This window comes from Aptenodytes patagonicus, chromosome 14 (genome assembly GCF_965638725.1).
Source record: "Aptenodytes patagonicus chromosome 14, bAptPat1.pri.cur, whole genome shotgun sequence".
In the NCBI taxonomy this organism is placed as follows: Eukaryota; Metazoa; Chordata; class Aves; order Sphenisciformes; family Spheniscidae; genus Aptenodytes; species Aptenodytes patagonicus.
Genome location: NC_134962.1, coordinates 5,394,699 through 5,415,935, shown reverse-complemented (window position 1 = coordinate 5,415,935; position 21,237 = coordinate 5,394,699). Strand labels below are relative to the sequence as shown.

The window sequence follows — 21,237 nt, the reverse complement described above, 5'->3', positions numbered from 1 at the left end:
TCTTGAATGCAACTCCATCTTTGCTTGATTTATACATGGTGCAAATCTGGGCCGGTACGTATGTTTTATGCAATTGCTCTAAACCTAGCTAAATCCAACTGCCAAGAAAGTCAGCTAAAGCTGGTATAAATACAAACTTAAACATACAGATGCATTCAGCTGACATGTACAACCATGAATTCAAATCTCATAAAATGATACTAATCTGATGTTTTCAGCTGTCTTTCTGGTCAACCAAGTTTGTGACAAAACATATTACCATTCTGCCTGTTTTTCATTCACATGGAAAAGTGAAGCATTTGGTAGTGTCATTTTAAAGCTTTCCTGAGTACAAACCAGGTTCAGCAGGAGTCATTGAATGAAAGATGATAAAACATCAGAAACATGCACAAAGGACTGTGGTTCTGTATATCCCTGCTCCAAAGCCCTGACAGATGCTCAAGGAGATGGAGATCTGGGTGACTATTCTGCGAGATCAAGTGAGCTCCCAGTGTTACGGACAACATCCCAATTGCCATTTCCACCTAAACAGAGATAAAAAAAATAAATCCCTCTTTACTTTGAAAACTTTATAGCAGAAAGTACTATAATGAAGAAAGATTGGCCTTTTGAGTTTGACCAATCTGATAGATAGAAATTATGTTCTTTGAAACTAATAACTGAGTTTCTTTGTATAAAACAAATGCCAGGCCTATAAATAGCCTGTGGGCCAATACTCAGTGGTGCTATGCTGGAGTGTAACCGAGCAACTGAAGAGTCAGGAAAAGAGCATTTTAAACAGGATTTCTTTTCATTGCAGTAAAGCCATTTTCTTATTATTTTATTGGATATATTTTAATATGAGTTTCATGTTCAAGTTAAAAAAAAAAAATCTATCAAACCATTAGTTTATTCTAAAATGGAAGCTTTAGAAAGCTCATTTTTAATTCTGTCCATTGAACTCTTTGTGCCTCTCCTAATTCTAGCTAATTAGTTGCCGTATTAGCATATTAGTACTATGGGATAGAAAAATACACCCCATTTCTGCTAGGAGTATGGAAGTTCCCCGTAATCCATGAATTTGAAGACATGGATATCTAGAGCTTTGCCAAAGCACAGTAAAATAAAACTTCTGTAGAGCACATTAAAAGGTAATAATAATAATAATAATGAATCAATAAACCTCTTGCATGCATGAAGTGGCTGGGAGAAAAACAGATGATGCTAAGTTGCAAGATCATTTTAACAAAATTAAAATAGTTTAAATAAATACATAGAGTCCAGTGAGAAGCGATGACAAGCTGTGCTTTCAAAAAGGCAGCTGCAAACAGACTGCTTACCTGTCTGCAATAAAGTTGCACAGAGCTCCTGTAAAGATTAAACAAATTTTCAGTACCACCCTGCTGCCCAGAAAGGAAAGAATGGCTAACAGTCAGCTGAAGGACATTGCAGCTGCCTGCAAATTATTTTTCTTTACAGAGTGTTGTGAATCTCCAGGGTTATTTTATTATATTATTAGTAGAAGCAGCTTATTAACTGGAAGAAAAAATTGACCCAAATAATTCTCAGTAAATGATTAGTGCCCTACTTGGACTGAGCTGAAGTGGCAGCAGTTTCAAGGCTAAGTCCTCATTTATGCAGTAAGTTGCAATTGTCAAAGCAGCAATACTGTGCTAAAAGACTACAGTAAATCCTAAAATCCCTCTACTTCATCAGGCTCTACTCCACTTCCAGAGACCTGATTCCTACTCACTTTCATAAATAGCCCAAGCTGGGATGAAGCTATAGTCTGAGAAATCTCCAGATCTGCTTCATGCGTTTACAACAGCTGTGTCACCCTCCAGTTCCATAGCACAAGGTCTGTCAAGCAGCATTTTGAACCGGACTGTTTGGCTCAGAGCAAACTGCAAAGCTAGCACAGAATCTGCATCAATCTGGGAGCAGCCCAGGGTGAAATCGCACCGTCCTTGCTTTGGTGATGCGTCATCCTAACAGGTTATGTCACCCTTTCTCCTCACACAACCCCAAAACCCAGCTGCCCAGACACACCGCGCAGATGAAGTTGCGCAGCCTGGGCCCCTTCTGTCTTCTCCTCTCCAGCTCTGCTCACGCAGGGCAAATACAGCTTTGCTCTGGGGAACCAACTTGCACTCTGTAAGAGGTTGCAGGGTCTGGCAGAAAGCAGGATTCATTCTAAATTACAGCCCTACTTCTTCTGATTACTTTGCAATACTCAAGACTCTCTGCTGCTTTCCTTACCAGTGGATCTAAGGTCTGTGCTTTCTCGTATCCCCAGACTATCTCTAAAATACAGTGTTGGGACCCACTGCCAATCAAAGCAGCACATCCACTTTGATCTAAGCACAAGGTGATCATCTCTGACCAGGAACATCACTGTTGTGAGTCTCAGACGCTCCTCAACAGAAATTCTTCAACAGGGCTGTCTTCTGCTTGTCATTACTTCATTAGTCATTACACTTTCCATCAGCTGGGATCTGAAGGAACTCATGTCTCTAACTGCAGTTTCATCGTGGCACAGCTGTCAGCAGCTTGCCTTTCTGAAGGATGTGAGGAATGCGCAAAGCGGAGTTACCTTGAAAACATTTAGGGAGCTTCCCCCGATATTTCTCCCCATTGTGAGCACAAAACTGATCAGATGTAGCTGTATTTACAGCACTGAGAGATAAGGGCTCCCTGTCAAATAATGCAGGCAGCTGTTAATACACCGATGATTATGTATAGGCTGCCTTCACAATGAACTGAGATGTAGGCAATGAACTTTTTCCCCCTCCCCTTCCCTGTATCATAGCAACTGTGCTACTGCAGGGGCTATTTTAAGAACAGTAACTTTTCACCAAACGTGATTATGAGGCAGACTGAGTGAGCTCAGCATACAAAAATACTGCATCCCTTCCGCAGCATCTCTGGGCCAAAATCTGATACCCTTACCCAAAAGGGCAATAAATTACTCTGCAGATTGTCCAAATAGTATTAAAAAGGAGTAGCTGTGAATGCTAGCTATTTTAAATCAATGTTCAAGAAACTTGTCATGATATCATTGCAAGAAAACATAGCCCTGTCAGGAGCTTCCAGAAAGGAGTGTCTAGGGCTGAGAAATACAAGTTAGGAGGTCAGGGGTGGACAGCAGACATGTCCATCAGTATGGAGTGCTGGCTAGAGCGGGAAGTAATTGCTTGCTTTGGTTTGCAACAGCGATGTAGATCTTGTAAATTCTGAGAGTGTCGTGAAGTAAAAGGATAGTTTGTATTCTGAGGACTCGTGCCTGAATAGGAGAATACTAGAAAAGCTTCAGTCATCAAGATGCATACAGCTGCAGGAATCACTGGCACAAAAATCTTTCAGAGTAAGCAAAGGGAGCAGTTTCTAGGTCTGCATGAAGAGGGATTTGAATTTCTGATCAGCTCAATCACACAGGACACGCTTTTTGAAGCCGAGTAACTCAAAACCTACAGCTTGGTAGGGAATATTAGCAGCCTTGTCCTCGGTAAGGCTCCGGCATTACTGCTGGGGCAGCTGGATGCCAGTGTGTCGTGCACGGAGCCTGACACAACTCAGACATCAGACCAGCCTGTGCATGCGCTGCACCTCGAGCTCTGCTCGTGCAAGGAATTGCCTTCTCCCAGAGACCTCTGATTTCCCATGCTTGTACTCCTCTCCCACATAGCAGGTGCTTACAGAGTACAGTGGCCTTCCTGTACATGCACAATGGCCATTTGCCCAGGCTACTGGATGCCCGCAAGAAAAAGGTGCCCCATTGAGAAAACTGGGTGGATATTAGTATCCAGATGGGCTGGTCTCCACAAGTTTTGCATTACAGATACTCAGCACTGTTAGAAATCAGTTGCTGCTGTAAGACAAATCTCAGTCCCCTGAGCACTAGCAGCTTTGAGACTCACTCTTCTCGAGAGGATAGCAGGGAGTTTCAGCTTTCACTGCTCATGGTTTAGTTAAGATTAAATGATTTGGTGTTTTAGATACCGAAGGCAAAGCCTGCACTGGTGACGATGCCACGAGAGCAACGCAGAGTGACCCTCCAGCTCCTGTGTGCCAGGCACTTACCTCAGAAGAGGTGCAGCAAGAGAGTACAATAGCAGCCACAACGAATGTGACCTCGCTTGGTGAGGAGCTGCATTTGGATGAGCTGAAAGAAGATGCAGGTATTGGATATAAAACATTTTCAAAAAACTATAAAATGTTAAAAAAAATATTTCTGCTGAGCTGCTTTATGAGGAGTCAAATATGTCACTGCATTAAAGGGTCAGATCACCTTGTTCAGCTCAGCCCATACTAGGTTAGTAATCAGTACGTAAAAACAGTGATTTTTGAGACTGCTACCAAACTGAGGAACCACACAAAGGCTGGCATAATGGGATTAGTTGGATTATGAGACAATCCAGTCTTGGCATGGTGCCCCTTTGGTATTAGCAGTGACTGCTGTGAAGATGAAACAAGCTTTTCTTAAAAACATTTCTTAAACTTCTGTGCCAAGCCTGAAATTGCTTGTCCTGGCTTGGGAGAACAATGTCAATACACAGCCCACACTGTCGATATCGTCAACCCTGTCTACAACATGCTGCAAATACAAGTGAAGTTCAATACCGGGAGCACAGATAAGCTACACCAAGCTCCTTTCATGCAACTGTGCTCCGGCAGAGCTCATCCGTGACAGCAGTTCCTTGGGACCAGAGTAGCAAGGCACAACCCAGCAGCTGGAGGATTTCCATTCACTTCCTGACAACCAAGAAATGCAAAGCTGCAGAGATAATGCTTTATCCTACTTTGTGAGGAGTGCCATGTAGTGATTACAGATTTTCCTGCCCATTCCCTCTGGTGAATCTTTACACCTTCTCCATCTGCCCTGGTTGCCTTTTGTTCTCCATCCCACCCCCTCATGCCCTGCTTTCTCCGGGGTCCCAGACCCCAGCCACTTTCACCAAGCCCACTCCTACCTGCTGTGGCTTGCTGAGCAATGCTGCCTGCTTGTGCCCTCACCCTGCTTCAGCAGCTCAGAATGGAAATCATTCTCTGAAGGATTTTCCATTTCTTTGCTTTATCCTTTCCCACTTCCTTTTCCTCCCCATGACTCATGCAATTTTGTTCCCTTTTGCTGTTTTATATAATATTGTTCTTCTGGCCCATTTCTAGCTCCACTCCACTCTTAATTGCTTTGACAACAGAAACTCTTCTGTCTCCCAAAAAGTATCTCTCCTCATGTTGGCTCATCACAAGGATTTTTTTTGTAAGCTTAACACCACCTTTCCATCACCCATCACCTTCTTCATTTCAACTACATGTGTTATTTCATCAAGAAATATCCCAAAGCACTGTATGTGGGCTTCTAAAGATGTATCCTCTCTCTTTTTTGTCTCTTAAAATAGAGACAAAATAGAGAATGGGACACAGACAGCTCCTATTAATACATGCCCTTAATGCTGGTTTCCTTTCTCTTCAAACTCTATCCTTTATGGCTGTGTTTGGTTTTGTATCACCCTAAAAATTAATTGAGGCAAAAACCATTCATCTCCCTGTTCTTAGAACAGCCAGATCAAGATCTTGACCAGAATCCTTCAGGCACTGCTATTATTAGCAATAATACTCTTTTTCTAGAGTGTTTCATTCCATATCACTAAGGAAATTTCTCTCTGAACTTTTAATTCTTATCACTGGGCTGTCCTGGAAAGATGGCACTAATAATGTATCATGTATTTAACCTTATGGCTCTGCAAAACCTAGTACTATGATTTAAAATTTACCTTATGCTGCATTCAAAATTGTGTATTGAGGCTTTCAAAAATCTTCCCAATTTCTTATGTCTCTTTCTGTAATCCTAGTTCCTTTTATTGTCTCCCTGGCACAACCTTTCCTCTCTTCTGTATTTATTTTCCTCCATTTTTTGAGGTGTCATTTTTCCGGATTGCAAAACAAACAGTGGGATTACCTTCTCCTGTCTCCCTGGTCCGCGAGACTCCACTCCTATTTGTTGGAAATCTTCCTACCTCTTTCATCGGTGGCCTCTGGCTTTTAAAATAATTGTTGTCGATCTAATCTTTATGTGCTAATTTATCGCTGTCTGTGCATTCTAGCATTCCTGTCTCTAGTGAGTCTGCCTTAAGGAATTCATCGGGTGGGAAAACTCTTCAAAATTGTCAGAGTGTATTGCTAAGTTTATTATAATGTTGAGTTTATTATAACGTTTGTCCTTGGGCTCAATCCAGGCCCAGTGCAGTAGGTGTCTTTCCACAAATTCATATGAATGTTTGACCAGCTAGAAACAAAATGAATATATTTGCTTTATATCCAATATGTCGTATTTAATCCTGAGGATGTGGGGTGAAGGCCAGGGAGCGGAAGAGGAAGGAACAAAAGGAAATATTAGAAGACTTCGTGTTCGGTTAGTACACAGAAAAAGAACGGCCTAGGCAGAAAGAGGGCAGTTTTTCCCACCTAACCTAGCCAAATGGGCTTGGGGGCAGTCCCAAGGGGAGGATTTCTACCTAGTAGTGAGATGGCATTTTGACAAGTGGCACTCCATGAATAATTAGCTACTCTGGCAAAGAGTCTAGTGCTGAGCACTTGGAGTATTTTCAGCAGGATAATAGTCACTCTGCAGTATGAAATCTGTTAATAGGTTTGTGTACTCAAGACTCAGATCTGCCTTCAGACTGAGTCAAACATGTGCTGTTGTTACCAGAAACAACCACAGAAAAAAAACAGAAGCAAACCGTTCTTTGCAGGGAATGTAAAATGGACATTCGTTAGACAACAGTGCACAATGCCAGTTTGTTTTTGTGATACCACTCTCGGAACAGGATGGAGTTCAGAAACAAAAAGATCTGTTTGACTGAGGCCGAGTGTGTTTTGGATCCACCTCCTCTATAGGAAAGGTCCCACTGTGGCTGCTCCTCTGCATCCGTGCCAAACAGCACTTCACGTCACAGGGAGGTCTACTGATTTCAGTGAAGTTACTGCCAGAAGAAAGTATCACTCCACTCAGGGGAATGCACTCAAATCTGACTAATTTTCCTATCGAGATACTAACATCTACTGGAGCTCTTGATCTTTCTGTAATGTAACCCATTAGTGACTTAATTTTTCTCTCCCTCTATTCCACATTTTGTCTTCTATGCAGTAGGCACAAAAATACAAAGTTATGTCAGCCTGGAACAAAGCATTTCCCTAGAAGTATATTTAAAAGAAAACTATTTCCTTCTATCATTCAGGCAACTATCACATACGGCAGCTTTCCTATCAAGCCAAATTTCACAAGAATTCCTGTTAACAATGCATATTTATTCTACTTTCCTGTCTTTTTTGAATGATAAATACTCATTCCTCCTCTTCTAGGCATACTCATTAATCTGTTTGTCAACAAATTAAATGCTATTATCTTGCCCATGCTATTGTTTCCAACTGCCTAAGTGCTCTGGTGCCTCCCCATGCACTCTGAACATGAGGATGCTGAATGCTCATTAATACAGAGAGTTTGTATTCCAAACAAGACATAAAACTGAGCCAAGAAAAAATTTGTGATGTGGCAGCTGTGGGTGCCCACTACTGTGAGCTTTTAGGAGATGCGCTGGAATGGTTTGGAGGGAAAGGTACTTTGTTTAGACAATCCAGAATGTTAAAAGGAGTGGGATTTGCCATTTATCCAGCCCAAGCAGTTTGGACGTCTCTCATGCTCTGCTCTGGTGAGACCCCACCCGGAGTACTGCGTCCAGCTCTGGAGTCCTCAGCATGGGAAAGACATGAACCTGTTGGAGCGGGTCCAGAAGAGGGCCACAAAAATGATCAGGAGGATGGAACACCTCTCCTATGAGGAAATGCTGAGAGAGTTGGGGTTGTTCAGCCTGGAGAAGAGAAGGCTCTGGGGAGACCTTATTGCGGCCTTTCAGTACTTAAAGGGGGCTTATAAGAAAGATGGGGACAAACTTTTTAGCAGGGCCTGTAGCAGTAGGACAAGGGGGAATGGTTTTAAACTAAAAGAAGGTAGATTTAGACTAGATATAAGGAAGAAATTTTTTACGCTGAGGGTGGTGAAACCCTGGCACAGGTTGCCCAGAGAGGTGGTGGATGCCCCATCTGTGGAAACATTCAAGGTCAGGTTGGACGGGGCTCTAAGAAACCTGATGTAGTTGAAGATGTCCCTGCTCATTGCAGGGGGGTTAGTCTAGATGACCTTTAGAGGTCCCTTCCAACGCAAACTATTCTATGATTCTATGCTGAGGAGAGACTTAAACACTGATCTCCCCATTTGGATGAGTGTTTCACCTGCTAGGGTAGGAAAAATAACCCTCATGGCTACTACTGAGCCCATAGTGGCTGGAAATGCAGTTTGGAGAGAGCCTGGCCGTGGCTGGGGTCCTGGATCAGAGTCAGCCTCAAGCCTCTCTGTGGGTCCCCACATATGCCAAGGAAGAGATCAGGACATGTAACAGCGTGTGAAAGTCAAACAGTGAGGCACTGTGTGAGTTTAGGCACTGCCAGAGTCAGCTGGTATCTGAGGAGGATTCAAGGGTGTTAATTTTGGACTTCATCACTGAAATTCCACCTATGTCCTGCTTCAGCTTCATGCCTTCCTGGATCTATTCCCCTGTGCCCTCATCACAGCCAGGTCAATTTGATGAACTGCTCAGTGATTCAGCCTGCACTAACTTTAGGAGCTAAGTGCTTTTGCCATCTTTCAGGAGACAATCCTGAAATGAGCACTGCTTCACCATCTCAAATTAAGGCTTTGGTGATTGTTGTGGTTTAACCCAGTAGGCAGCTAAACACCACACAGCCGTTTGCTCACTCCCCCCTGCCCAGTGGGATGGGGGAGAGAATAGGGGGAAAAAAAGTGGATTGACATAAAGACAGTTTAATAGGACAGAAAAGGAAGGGATAATAATAAAAGAATATACAAAGCAAGTGATGCACAATGCAATTGCTCACCACCCACCAACCGATGCCCAGCCAGTTCCTGAGCAGCGGTCACTGCCCCCCAGCCAGCTCCCCCCAGTTTATGTACTGAGCATGACGTCATATGGTATGGAATGTCCCTTTGGCCAGTTTGGGTCATCTGTCCTGGCCGTGCCCCCTCCCAGCTTCTCGCTGGCAGGGCATGAGAAGCTGAAAAGTCCTTGACTAGTGTAAGCACTGCTCAGCAACAACTAAAACATCAGTGTGTTATCAACATTATTCTCATGCTAAATCCAAAACACAGCACTGTACCAGCTACTAGGAAGAAAATTAACTCTATCCCAGCTGAAACCAGGACAGTGATTGAAGTTTTTCTTAAGTACTTCACCGATTCTCTGTTCCACACTAGCTGCGGAGATCCAATGGCAAATCTTTTGTATGGCAGGCTTTTCTTGGTTATCAACTTTAACCTCAGGAAAGACTCAACAGTTCTGGAGTCAGGTACAGTAAAAGAAGACTTGGGATGCAAGTTGAAGTCATGTATTAAATAAGGTACAAATTACATTGTGAAAATAAATGTGTACAACAAACAACTGGAAAGTCAGCTTTCATGTAATGTTACCGGTTTGATACTCCTTGCCCTTTGGCTGTGTGTTCCTAGCACAGAAGAGTACTCACTCAGTAACTGTGCCGCCACTGCAGCTGCATGCTGTAAGAAAATTCATTGCAGTTCTCAAAAGTTGCTTTGCCTTGCTGTCTTCATTATTAAAAAAAAAGGAAAGGGAAAAAGGCTTTAGGGAAGTAAGGGAAGCTCAGCATTTTCCCAGGAACATCAAAACTAACATTTCTTCAATATCCTTGTACATTTTATTCTTTACCTGCCTTGGCTGGTTGGCTATTTTACACAATAATTATTTTCACTATGGAAAAGAAGTGCTTCTAGCTGTGTGCCATGTGTTCTGTTTTTCTGAATGTTCCTGGCATTGTCCCCTGGCCTATCATTATTATTAACTTCATGTTCCATTAATTTTACTCATCTTCCTACTAGCCAAGAAACCTTCAGCACCCACGGAAGAATTAGAAGATGCCAGCCTGCCAGCATCTGAAGACAGTCCGCAAGCCTTACTTGTATCCGAATCCACAGATTCCCCCCAGAAACAGACAGAAAGAAACCCAGCACAGCTTCCCAGCCCTCCGTTGCTCCCAGCTCCACCACCTAAGGCAATCTCCAAAATCACAAAGAGCGTAACAGGTCAGTCATTACTGGTCAGTAGAGACTTTCCCATCCCTTATGTGTTGTTGGCCTACACAGCACAGTATATAATTATTTTCTTACACCCTTTTTTAAGCCTATTGCCGCAAACTGCTGCGAATCAGGCTGGTTATATTGAATGAACAGAATGCTAATGATTTCCATTAACTGAGTGGTCCAGTTGCCTGATAACAACGCACTGATCTTTGTACTTCACATATTTACCTGAATCTCTCAGGGGATTATTTGTTGCGAGTCTATTGCACTCAACACATGTAAAACAAATCAAACCAACTGCAAACATCTGCTGAATCAGATGCTCATATCAATATGCCATAAAACACAAGGAAGATTTAAATGTTTTCATTACCTAGCTTCCCGCTGGATAACAGTACAACAGCCAAAATCAAGTTCAAGTCAATAGGTTCTGTAGAGGTTTCTGTCTGAAGAGTTTGCTCTCTAGGGTAGGTCTAAACTAGAGCTATGAAATCTGGCCTAGTTATACAGAACACACAGAAGTGATACACCTGGCTCCCACAAAGCAATCCTCCGTGCCAGTCTTCATTGAATGTTTCAAGAGCAATTCCTCTGGGCCTGATTTTCTAATGTATTGCCAACGTTGTTACATTTTCCAACATTCTGGCACTGCAGGAAGGGTGTTAAAGTGAATATGATTTTAGTTTGTTCCAATTTTAGGGCCCCTACATATGGTAAAAGCAGTTAAAAGGGCCTTATTGCAAATTGGAATCAAGTCCTGACATCTAAATGTCAGACCTGTTGGATAGTTAGACTTTTAAATGACAGCCATTATCTCAGCCCTGATGTGCATCCACACTCATCTACTGGCACAATGAATAGGGTTTTCAAAGTCACCAGGAAACAAAATATCAGAGGGGCATTGTGATCTGACCAGTGGGGTTCATAGAAAACATTGAGGTTTTCAGTCTTTTTGAGGAAAATTACAAGCATTTGTTTCCCATGGAAAATATCCATATTTTGTCCATGCTTAAAAGCCGTAAGGGTTTAAGTGGAAGCTGGATTCAAAATGGTATCATAATGCTCCTTGGGAGCTGCTGTTCAGATTGCTTCAACGTTCTGTGCTATGGGTCAGGCTCCAGCCTGCCCCTTCCACCTTGCAACATGAACAGGCACAACCAGGACACCCCTTTGACTTTGCTCAACTGATGAGGAGGCCATGCTCTGCATGAGATGTAGGCTATTTGGAAAACCTGACCCATAGAGGGTAACAAGATTACAGCTCCACCACTTCACAGCATTTTGAGTCTAGATATTTTGCTGCTTAACCAAAGTATTTCCTGTAACATCTAAGATATTCTGAGTTTTGGTATTTCATTCTCATCTAAATTTTCCACAAAGAACAACTCTTAGTTTTCTCAGTGACTCCAATAACTATAGACCCTTTTTCAATAGTGATTATACATTTGTTTATTTTTGTGTGAATGTGGAGGCAGTGGTAAGTTAAGACTAAACAAATACTGTCAATGAGTGAAAGGGAATACAAATGTATGGGGAGAGAGAAAGAGCGATTATGAAAGAAAAGGGAGATGAAGAGGTTGAAAAGCTCTTTTGTGTTTAGTTTTTTCCCCCTTAACAATGTTAGAGATGCTGTTAGCAGAGGAGTGAGGAACAAGCCAAGCACCAATTAATCACAGAGAGAGGGGGAACAGGGCAAGGTGCCAAGACATCACTTTGCAAGATTATTCACTGAACAGCTGTCATTAGGACAAATAAGGTGTGATCTAAGGAAACTCTCAATATTGGCCCAAGCTGCAATGAGGACAAAATTGGCCTTTGACCTGTTCCAGGAACAAGCAGGTATAAAGAGAAAACAAATCTCCTCCTTTCCTGCTTTAGGGCTGAGCTGAACCCCGGGTTCTTGCTCTGACAAAACACGGACACCCTCTCTCACTGTGCAGTGGTATAAAGTGACTTAAGAGGTGGGGTTTTTTCATCCCCTTAGGCAATGATCGATCATAAGTGTCCTCTGTGCATCTCTACGGTAGCACATAATCAAAATCCCCTTGAGTGCCGAAAAACCATCTTTGCTTAGCACAGGTCGGCTGTCTCCTGGCCGCAGCAACCATCCTCATCAGTGCAGGAGGAGCTCCAGGGTGGGAAGGTGTCTCATTGCCAAGATGTTGCACATTGGGCACTAGACACTTGAAGAAATGCCCTTGTGCTTCAGACATTTCAGATTTTAAATCGGGTAACTTTTGGACTAGCTTGACCCCCGTCTCCTGGATGCATAGAGACATGAATGAAGCTCTGGCTATTGGTTAGGGTTCTGGGTTGGAGGGAGAGAAGTGTGCAAAAATGCCTTCCAAAAATGAAAAAAAAGTCAGACCTTTCTTAGAGTAAGAGAGAAGATTTAATTGTGGATGCAACTCTTCTCATTGAAAAATGCTCTCCTCCTCACCCCACAAATGTGAAAAAGAGACCAGGTTTAGCATTGCTGCTCAAATTTTCGATGTTTGATTTTGGTAATCGCTACAGGAGCTCTTCTTCCTACTTGTGCTTTTGCTGTTGTCCTCAGTAATTCAGCCCTCCAACCTCCAGATGCCCAGCTCTGTTTGCAGCGCTACACTTACGGAGCTGCACCAGATTTCCAGCAGTGAACTTAAGAAAAGGCACGCAGCTGGTAACCATTATGCAGGGTGCTGGGTCTGAGAGGAAATACTGAATAGCTGAAGTTAATATTCAAACCTACTTTTGTCCTCTCCAGTTTTCTAGTAAGTTACCCTGCTAATAGGAACCAAGTCCTTTTTACATGGTTATTTCAGGATAATTCTGGCCTGAGCAGAAGTTTTTCCCTGCTATGAACTGAAGGATTTATCTCAAAAGTAAGTGAAAAAAGTCAAAATGATCCGTGAGAACAAGTTTGTACAAAAGCTGTACAAGGTCTGTCAGTTTAAATTCCTGTTTAAAACACTAGGTGGCAACAAGAGAAAAGAAACGCTCTTTTCTATGAAGCACTCATTGCCTTTTCACACCCAGACTGAGCTATTGGTGTAAACAATGCCATACGCCAGAGGCTTGGGACAGAGATATAAGGGAAAGGGGAAGAGAACTGCAGAACAGAAAAACTAATCAGCATCTTTTTCAAGCCAGATGTTCAGTTATCTTAAGAATGTGAAACTACCAAATTTACAACCAGGGAAATGTCTGCTGTGTTTTGGACTCAGGTGCTAGAGAAATGTATATATCAAAGTCTAATTTCCAACAAAACGGTTACATTGCATAAAAACCCCCTGAATCTGGGGGTAAAAAAAGATTAGATTGCCCCACCCTTCTTTTTTCTTCTTAGTGCTCAATACCACATCTTTCATTTGGATTTCATTTGGCAAGTTTTGTTATGTGAACATTATCCTCATATTATAATGATTTTGGCATTTCCTCAACTGGCATATGAAAGACAGAGGTCTAAGCTGTGCAGCAATTACAGAGGAGCAGATAATAGACACTGGTACATTTTGTCCTGACTGAGAACCACAGTGCATAAATCTTAATACAGTCTGCCAGAGTCCAGCAGAGAAAGTGCTAGATTGTGAAGCCGCCGCAGTACAAGCCATTGGTGGTTAGGAGGAACAGTACTGGCAATCACAAATGCATTGGTGGGCTGGGAAATAGGAGGATCTGATACTGCGGGAAAGAGGGGAACTGGGGGAGGCATCTATTTTGCTAGATCAAAGATCTGGGTCTGTGTAGTAGGAGCCTTTTGAATTCAGATAGTTACTCAGCTTAACCAGTTACCCCTTAGCAAGAACAAAATATCACCATTTTCTTCTGTTCAACACAACAAATTAATTTCAGGGCAGACTCTGCAAAAAAACGAGAAGCGTTGCACAACCTCTTACCCTCTTGTGTTTTGACAACAGGAAGTGAAATAGATGACCCAGCCATGAAATCTCCTCCGTCCACCATCCTGAAGAATTATGTCGTCGTTGGTTCCTCCCAAATCTCAGGACAAGCTGCCCTCTTCCATCCCTCTGGCCAGAAAAGTTCAGATCCCCATGTCAGAGGACAGGTAACAACACCAACCGGTTCCCCTCACCTGGCTGCCGTCCACCTGCCTTTACCTCCCAGCAGAGTCATTGAAGAACTCCACAGGGCTCTGGCCACCAAACACCGTCAGGACAGGTACCTACAGCCTCTTGGCTATATGGGTGCATGAGGAGAGTCATTCCACTAAATCATTTTTCTTGGTAAATGTTCCTACCTTGTTATTAGCATTTTATTTAGTCCTACAGCTCGGGTTTGCCTTCCTCTTGATGTCACTTCTTCGAACACCCATCCCTGGTTAAAGTGCTTAATTTGGCAGTTACTTTCAAGTATGTTCTTCCTTTATTAGGAGGCTATACCGTGACATGGAAGTAGGTTTTCAAACAGGTAGAATCATTTGATAATCCTTGACCTATTGCAAAAGAAAATCTCACCACAAGTCACCAAGTTAGAGCAGCTAAGGCATATCCTGCTCTAAATAGCAGTACTCCACATAGGAGAAATGCTACCACTTCAGTATATGTCTCTTGGCTTATACATGAGCATATACGGTATCCATTTTTAATACAAATGCTTGTGTGGGAGTACATTGGGTACTTTGTCTGGTTTTCATTATAAGCCCTCCTGTGTATTAGAGGAGGACAGAGATAACCTTTTCCATCACAGAGCTTTGGAGTTAAGTTGGTAACATTTCTCAATTCCGTAACAACTATTGTCATGGGGAATAGATTCATACGATATTACTTCCAGGCCCTGTTAAACCTTTGTCATGATCATAAAATATCAGAATGGTAATATTTCATGCCATGTATGTTTTACATTAGAAGGACGTGCTGTGTGGTTTTTTTTTAATCAGTACAGTATTGCATGTGGCTATACATCAAAGAAATACACTAGTCACCACCCTTCCGTACCTTATTTTTATGACAGAGATAGGAAAGTAGATCTGCGTTAGCCATTCTCAACACAGTCTTGAGAATGCCATCCCGTGTTGTCCCATGTTGAACAATCTGCCCTGGCCTTTACGAGCTACAAGCCATTCTGCTCATTCTCATATAACGATAAGTGCCTACTGTGGCAATAAAACAGTCTTTTGTAAAAACTGGGCTGTGCACCTTCCACCCACAGCTTCCATGGAAGAGAAAGCAAAGGCTCTCCAAAAAAAAGAGTGGATGTCCGTCCATCCAGAACATCTAGCATTGAGCGCAACAAAGAAAAGGAGAACTCACTGAGTTACAGCAGTGATTCAGAAAATAAGCGGAACTCAGTTAAAGAGTCGGATGAGAACAAAGAAAACATGATTATGAACTCAGAGCTCAAGGAAGACTCTGTTTTTTATCAGGATGAGGAAGTTTTGAATGACTCCATTATTTCTGGTAAGGAAAGTCACTTATTATATTATAAAGATATACTATTGTAGCCTAACGGAATGCTCTAAACAAGGCAGCACGCAGCAGAAAATATTGAGCAATATAAATTCCTCTGTTGTCACATCAACTGTTTCAAGGAATCCTGGTGAAAAGCTAAAGCTAAATTTAAGTCATAGTGATTGTGATCACGGTTGTCTTGGTAGGTACTGCATACTAAGATGACGTTTAGAGTTATGCTGATAAGTCAATGTATCAGTATGCTTTACCCTTTCAGTTACTTATGTACCCTTTGTACGACTACATACGAATGGCAGCACTTGCAGGCACTTCTCACTGTCAGTAGGCAAAGCTTTCTGTATACCCGGTGCCAATGCTGTGGATGTTTTGGAAGCATCCCATTTTAGGACTATTATTCCAGTGCAGTGATGGTACAGTGAAAAGTGGAAGAGACTAATGAATCTAGGAAGGACAAACATCCAGAGAAAATGTTTTAAAAGAAGAAAGTTGCTCTCCATTTGGTCCATTTTACCCTTTCTTGAGACATATGGGGAATGCATTGTATAATCCTGAGCAATTATTTAAGTGGGCTTTGGCAAAAAAATCAGCTCTCATTAGAAAATTTATTTTTCATTCAAGCTTTTAATGTTTGCCACGTTAGCAAGACAAAGATTCAGTCTGAAATGAATCCTTCAATCTCTTCATCAATGCATTAAAAGAAGGCAGGCAGAGGAAAATTCATCAAAAAATAATTGTTATAACAGATTAAGGATCAATTTTAAAAGGTGCCTATTAGAAAGTATGAGCCAGCAGACAGGACACATGAGTTCTGCTCCAGTGTCTTCAGACACTAGTAACAGAACAGACTACTGAGATAAGGCAAAAGAAAAGATAATCCCTTGCATAACTGCTGTGCATTCAAGGATAACTTAAAAAATAAAAATCACCTTTTAAGGTCTATTTTTTCTGACTATGTGTTGTTCCTGATTATAAAAGTGGTCTCCTTTGGTATAAATTCTAAGAGCTAGAGGCAGCCAGGCAAAAAATATGTTATCCCCTACTAGTAAAAACAAATCTGAATATTTTACTGTTGAAGATGAATATTCTATATATTTAACAAATAATTATTCACTGTCTGTGAAGACAGAAATTATGATGATAGAAGGGCATTGGTTATTGTACAAATTTCAGTGATATCTAGAAGCAGCTCTTGGCTTTCCACAATAAGTGCTAGAGTTCTGAAAAATTTCTGCTTACTACAGTTGAACAGTGGTGTTGTATCGGTGATGACTTAAGAATGGTTTAAATGCAGCAAGTTTATAGGGCAATATTAGACCAACTGAGATGGTGAGAAAACCAGACCTCTTTCAAAGATATTTTGGCTTTATTGTAGCTGCGATAACACTGCTGCTCAGCATAGAAGATATTGAAATCTGCCATTTGAAATACTGGCTACACAACATGAAATAAAAAGAAATGAGACTGAACAGAAAACTTTTCCCCCTTAACTATATAATTTGATTTAAGAAAATATTATGTATACATATAAATCTTACTTCATATAATGGCTTATGTATTGGGCATGATTGGTCATGTATTATGACTGGGTAGGGCATGCCTGCTAGAAATTTAGAAAAATTATCTCTGATAGTAGAAAAATTATTAAATACATTTTTGAATAATATACGAGTACTACAAATATGTAAAAGCTGGATGGAAAAGCTTATAGGACTAATTGGTGAATATAACGAGGTGGGGCTGATACATTCTTGAATGTTTTAGTGAATAAGATTAATGACCCAAATTTAAAATGTCAAGGGCCAGAACCACACACAGACTTGCTTCCCCAGTTCTCGTGATGGTGTGCTAGTAATAGAAGTGCCTATGTAGATATGTAGACAGCCAGTTAGACGCCTTATCTGAAAGGCTGAAAACTCAAAGGTTTGTTATGAAATTAGGTAGTGCGGTGATTATATACAGATTAGTATTTACCTGCAGATGTACACCGAGGGCAAAGAGAGCAAACAAAGATCATTTCTCATTTGATAAAGAGGCCCCAGATATGAATACAACCCCTTTTTCTGTGCAAAAACCTTTCCAACTTCAACAAAAATAATTTTTAGGAAGAATTTTCTCTCATTTCTTGGTAGCTACATAGCCTTATTTCTCGTAATTAATTTATCTCACTCTTTGGCATTAGAATCTCTTCACGCCTAAACTTCAGTGTCATGGTTTAACCTCAGCCAGCAACTGAGCGCCACCCAGCCGCTCGCTCACTCCCCACCCCCCCCGCCGTGGGATGGGGGAGAGAATCGGAAGAGTAAAAGTAAGAAAACTTGTTGGTTGAGATAAAAACAGTTTAATAATTGAAATATAATAATAATATAGAAAGCAAGTGATGCACAATGCAATTGCTCACCACCCGCCGACCGATGCCCAGCCAGTCCCCGAGCAGTGGCCCCCCCGGCCAGCTTTCCCCCAGTTTATGTACTGAGCATGACGTCCCATGGTATGGAATGTCCCTTTGGCCAGTTGGGGTCAGCTGTCCTGGCTGTGCCCCCTCCCAGCTTCTTGCGCACCTCCAGCCTTCTCAGTCGGCAAAGCATGGGAAGCTGAAAAGCCCTTGACTAGTGTAAGCACTGCTCAGCAACAACTAAAACATCGGTGTGTTATCAACATTGTTCTCATCCTAAATCCAAAACACAGCACTGTACCAGCTACTAGGAAGAAAATTAACTCTATCCCAGCTGAAACCAGGACATACAGTTTCTGCACCAAGAAGCCCGTTCCATACACCCCTAAAACTTAGGTTGTCGTAAGACTTGAGCTTTATGCATAAGATCATTTTAATTTAAATGGCTGAAGATCATTGTGGACTGCCTTGTCCTTGCAGGTTGTAAATGTGCATTTACAAAAGACCTAATTTCTTGTACAAGCCTGGTGCTTGCTCTGCCAGTGTTTAAGTTCAGGCACATTTTAGGGGCACAACAAAAACCCAGGCCACACGAAGTTTCAGCTGTTTGATGTCTAAGGAGGCTGCCATGGATGGGTACCGGGAAAGCTGGGCAACACAGCAGCTTAAACCACAGAAATCCTGGTGTGGAGTGGTATAACCTCAGCCCCTGAGGAGACAACAGCTTTGGGGATGCGACCGCTGCTCATTTACTCAGTGCAAGCTGGGACATAAGCAAGGCATTTCTGGTCTTGACACTGGGTGGCACTGCTTGTGCCAGCATTCATTCAAATGCATCAGTTTGCATTTCAGAGGGGAATGAGAGACGCAATAGTCACAGGGATAGCACAAGAATAATTCCCCAAAAAGCTCCAGATTCTTTCTACTTTAAAAAAATCTGGGCTGGTTTGCAAGTCAGGAGGTAAAACTATCCATTAATCCAAAGTTGCTTTACAATTAGTGTACTGCCATTGCCACTGCGATGCAGAACAGTGCATCAGTGCAACAGCCCCATGGTTACAGGGAGATTGGTACAGGTCACAGATAACTCTGGAAAAAGTGAGGAATTGTACCTTGGCTTTCTATTAGCTCCCTACTCAATAAATCATTCTTTGAAACCTCTAAAAACACAAGTCAAGACAGTAGTCTTGTGCACGAGCTTAAAAAATAACATAACTAGCATGTAGCCCACAACTGATAACTAGTGCAAGCAAGGTCTTTCCATCAGCATGCAGTATTAGGATTTGCCTTTTGCTTGATAGAAAAACAGTAAACAAAAGGGAAATTAAATGTCATGATTCAACTGAACTAAAACAGGAACTTTTGTCAGGAATCTGCAGACCAAGCATGAAAAGGGTGTGAATTTTCACAGCATTTATTGTTGACCTAGCTGAGCTGCCATAAATCATGAAACAAGCCACAGCCAGGATCCTGCCTCAGATAGCTTGGTCATGGGGCAGACCAGCATTGACATGCCTTATTGACCAGGAAAAATAACCCTTAGGAAGAAAATACTTAAATAAGGATATTTGCAGGTTCACTTTCTGCTGAGATAGTGATCAGGAAGGAATTTGCCTCAGGGTGCTGAAAATGGATGTGGGGAAAACTAGTTTGGGGCTTTATTTCCTCTTTGTTCTCTGGTTTTGTTGTATTTATTTGTTTATTAATTCTGAAACATCAGACATGGGTTTCTGCAGCAGGTGGAATAACAGAACTGGCCATCAGTGGGCCAGTGAAGATGAATTACACAGTGTTTCCCGGCACGTCTTCCTGAAGGGGGTAACATCATCTCCCTCTTTTTACCTTGTCGGGCTGGTATTATTTTTCAGGAACGAACCCAATTGGTCAGGCATGGGGAATGGCTCCTTAGACTAGCAGATCAGCTTAATCCAGATCTCTTGCATTTTTATTTGGTGAATAACCTAAAGATTAATCAGTGCTCAGTGCATATGGACCATGGGAGTGGCTATAGCATAAGCCTTTTAGAAATCCAGACATCTGGATGAAGTGAGCACAGCTTATCCTGAGTGGGTTATATGCTCTCCACTCCTCTAATACAACAGCAGGATTTGGGTTAAAGTTGAGATTTTTCAGATATGATTTGTGTTTTTAATTTCACAAAGTAGTAAACTCTAAGTGTGCAGCAGAGCAGCCTGGGAGCAGTCAAGGCCCTGAAGAGCAGCTTCATTTTACTTTGTTTCAAGCAAAATATTGCATTGTTCCGTCTCACATTGAAATACAAGCCTCTAGGGCATACGCTGAGCTAGCTTAAGCCAATGTCTCCACATCAGCTTCAAAACCTGACTTCTTGCAAAAAGGTCCAGTCTTTTAACTGCAGAGCATCAGTTTCAGCTGGCCTTCAATGACATGAGGGGCAGCAGAAAATGAGCCCTGACCTCATCTGAGCAAATAATCACCGTGATTCTAGCCCTTGTCCTCCCACAATTCAAAGATCAGGTATAGCATGGTATGGCAAGTAGTTTTATAACAGCCTGAAGGGAGTAGGGATAGTCCTGCATGCTCGTACTTTAGCTGTCACCAGTGAATCGGAGAATAACCGGTTAGGGTACAACTCAAAAAAAAACGGTTTACTACACATGTAGAGCTCCCTTGTTTCCTTCTAAACAGTTCTGGACAGAGACGTATGCATGTGCTGTATAGCGTATACATGTATTGCTTTCAGTGCACCCAGGATGCACTGAACTGCCTGCAAATGCACTATGCAGATGGCCAGCACATGGGCGGTACGTCTATCATGTGCTGGAGACATTGGGCTTAATGTGCATGTGCAGTCTCTCCGCAGCAATCTCCTGACACGACCAAATTCCTCTTACCGCCTGTTTAAAATTTCCAGGTGAAAATGAGAACATGTTCAGGGATACCCAGGAGTTTGCTAGCCCCAAATGTGCTTCAGATTGTTTCCAGAAGGAATTCTGTTGGTTCCTGTGCTGTACAGATCGAGCACTGCAAACGCCCACTCTGCACCCACTCCCAATTTGGTGGAGGCTTGAAAAACCTTGACAGAGTCCCAAGTCTGTGGCTTCGTGAGCCAAATGTTTCTGATGGAGTCATATATTCACTTAGCAGAAGGCTCTGTGTGGCATCAGCCAAATCATTTAACTTCTTAACCCATCTGTTAAATGTATACCTACTACTTCACAGAGGGCTGTGTGATTTAATTTAATTAATGTTTGCAACAGACTTTGAAAGCATTAGAAGGAAGGTGCTAAACAAGGGCACAGCTT

The 21,237-nt window shown here is 42.1% G+C and overlaps 1 protein-coding gene across 2 annotated transcripts in view; it reads left to right on the top strand.

Moving 5' to 3' along the window:
* Positions 1 to 21,237, top strand: part of PHACTR3 (phosphatase and actin regulator 3) — a 115,887-nt gene that overhangs the window by 61,372 nt on the left and 33,278 nt on the right. For both annotated transcript variants that reach the window (XM_076352205.1, XM_076352207.1), the window contains exons 4-7: positions 3,975 to 4,157; positions 9,950 to 10,153; positions 14,050 to 14,311; positions 15,302 to 15,549. In XM_076352205.1, coding sequence (XP_076208320.1) covers positions 3,975 to 4,157; positions 9,950 to 10,153; positions 14,050 to 14,311; positions 15,302 to 15,549 — 897 coding nt within the window. The remainder of the gene's footprint in view (positions 1 to 3,974; positions 4,158 to 9,949; positions 10,154 to 14,049; positions 14,312 to 15,301; positions 15,550 to 21,237) is intronic.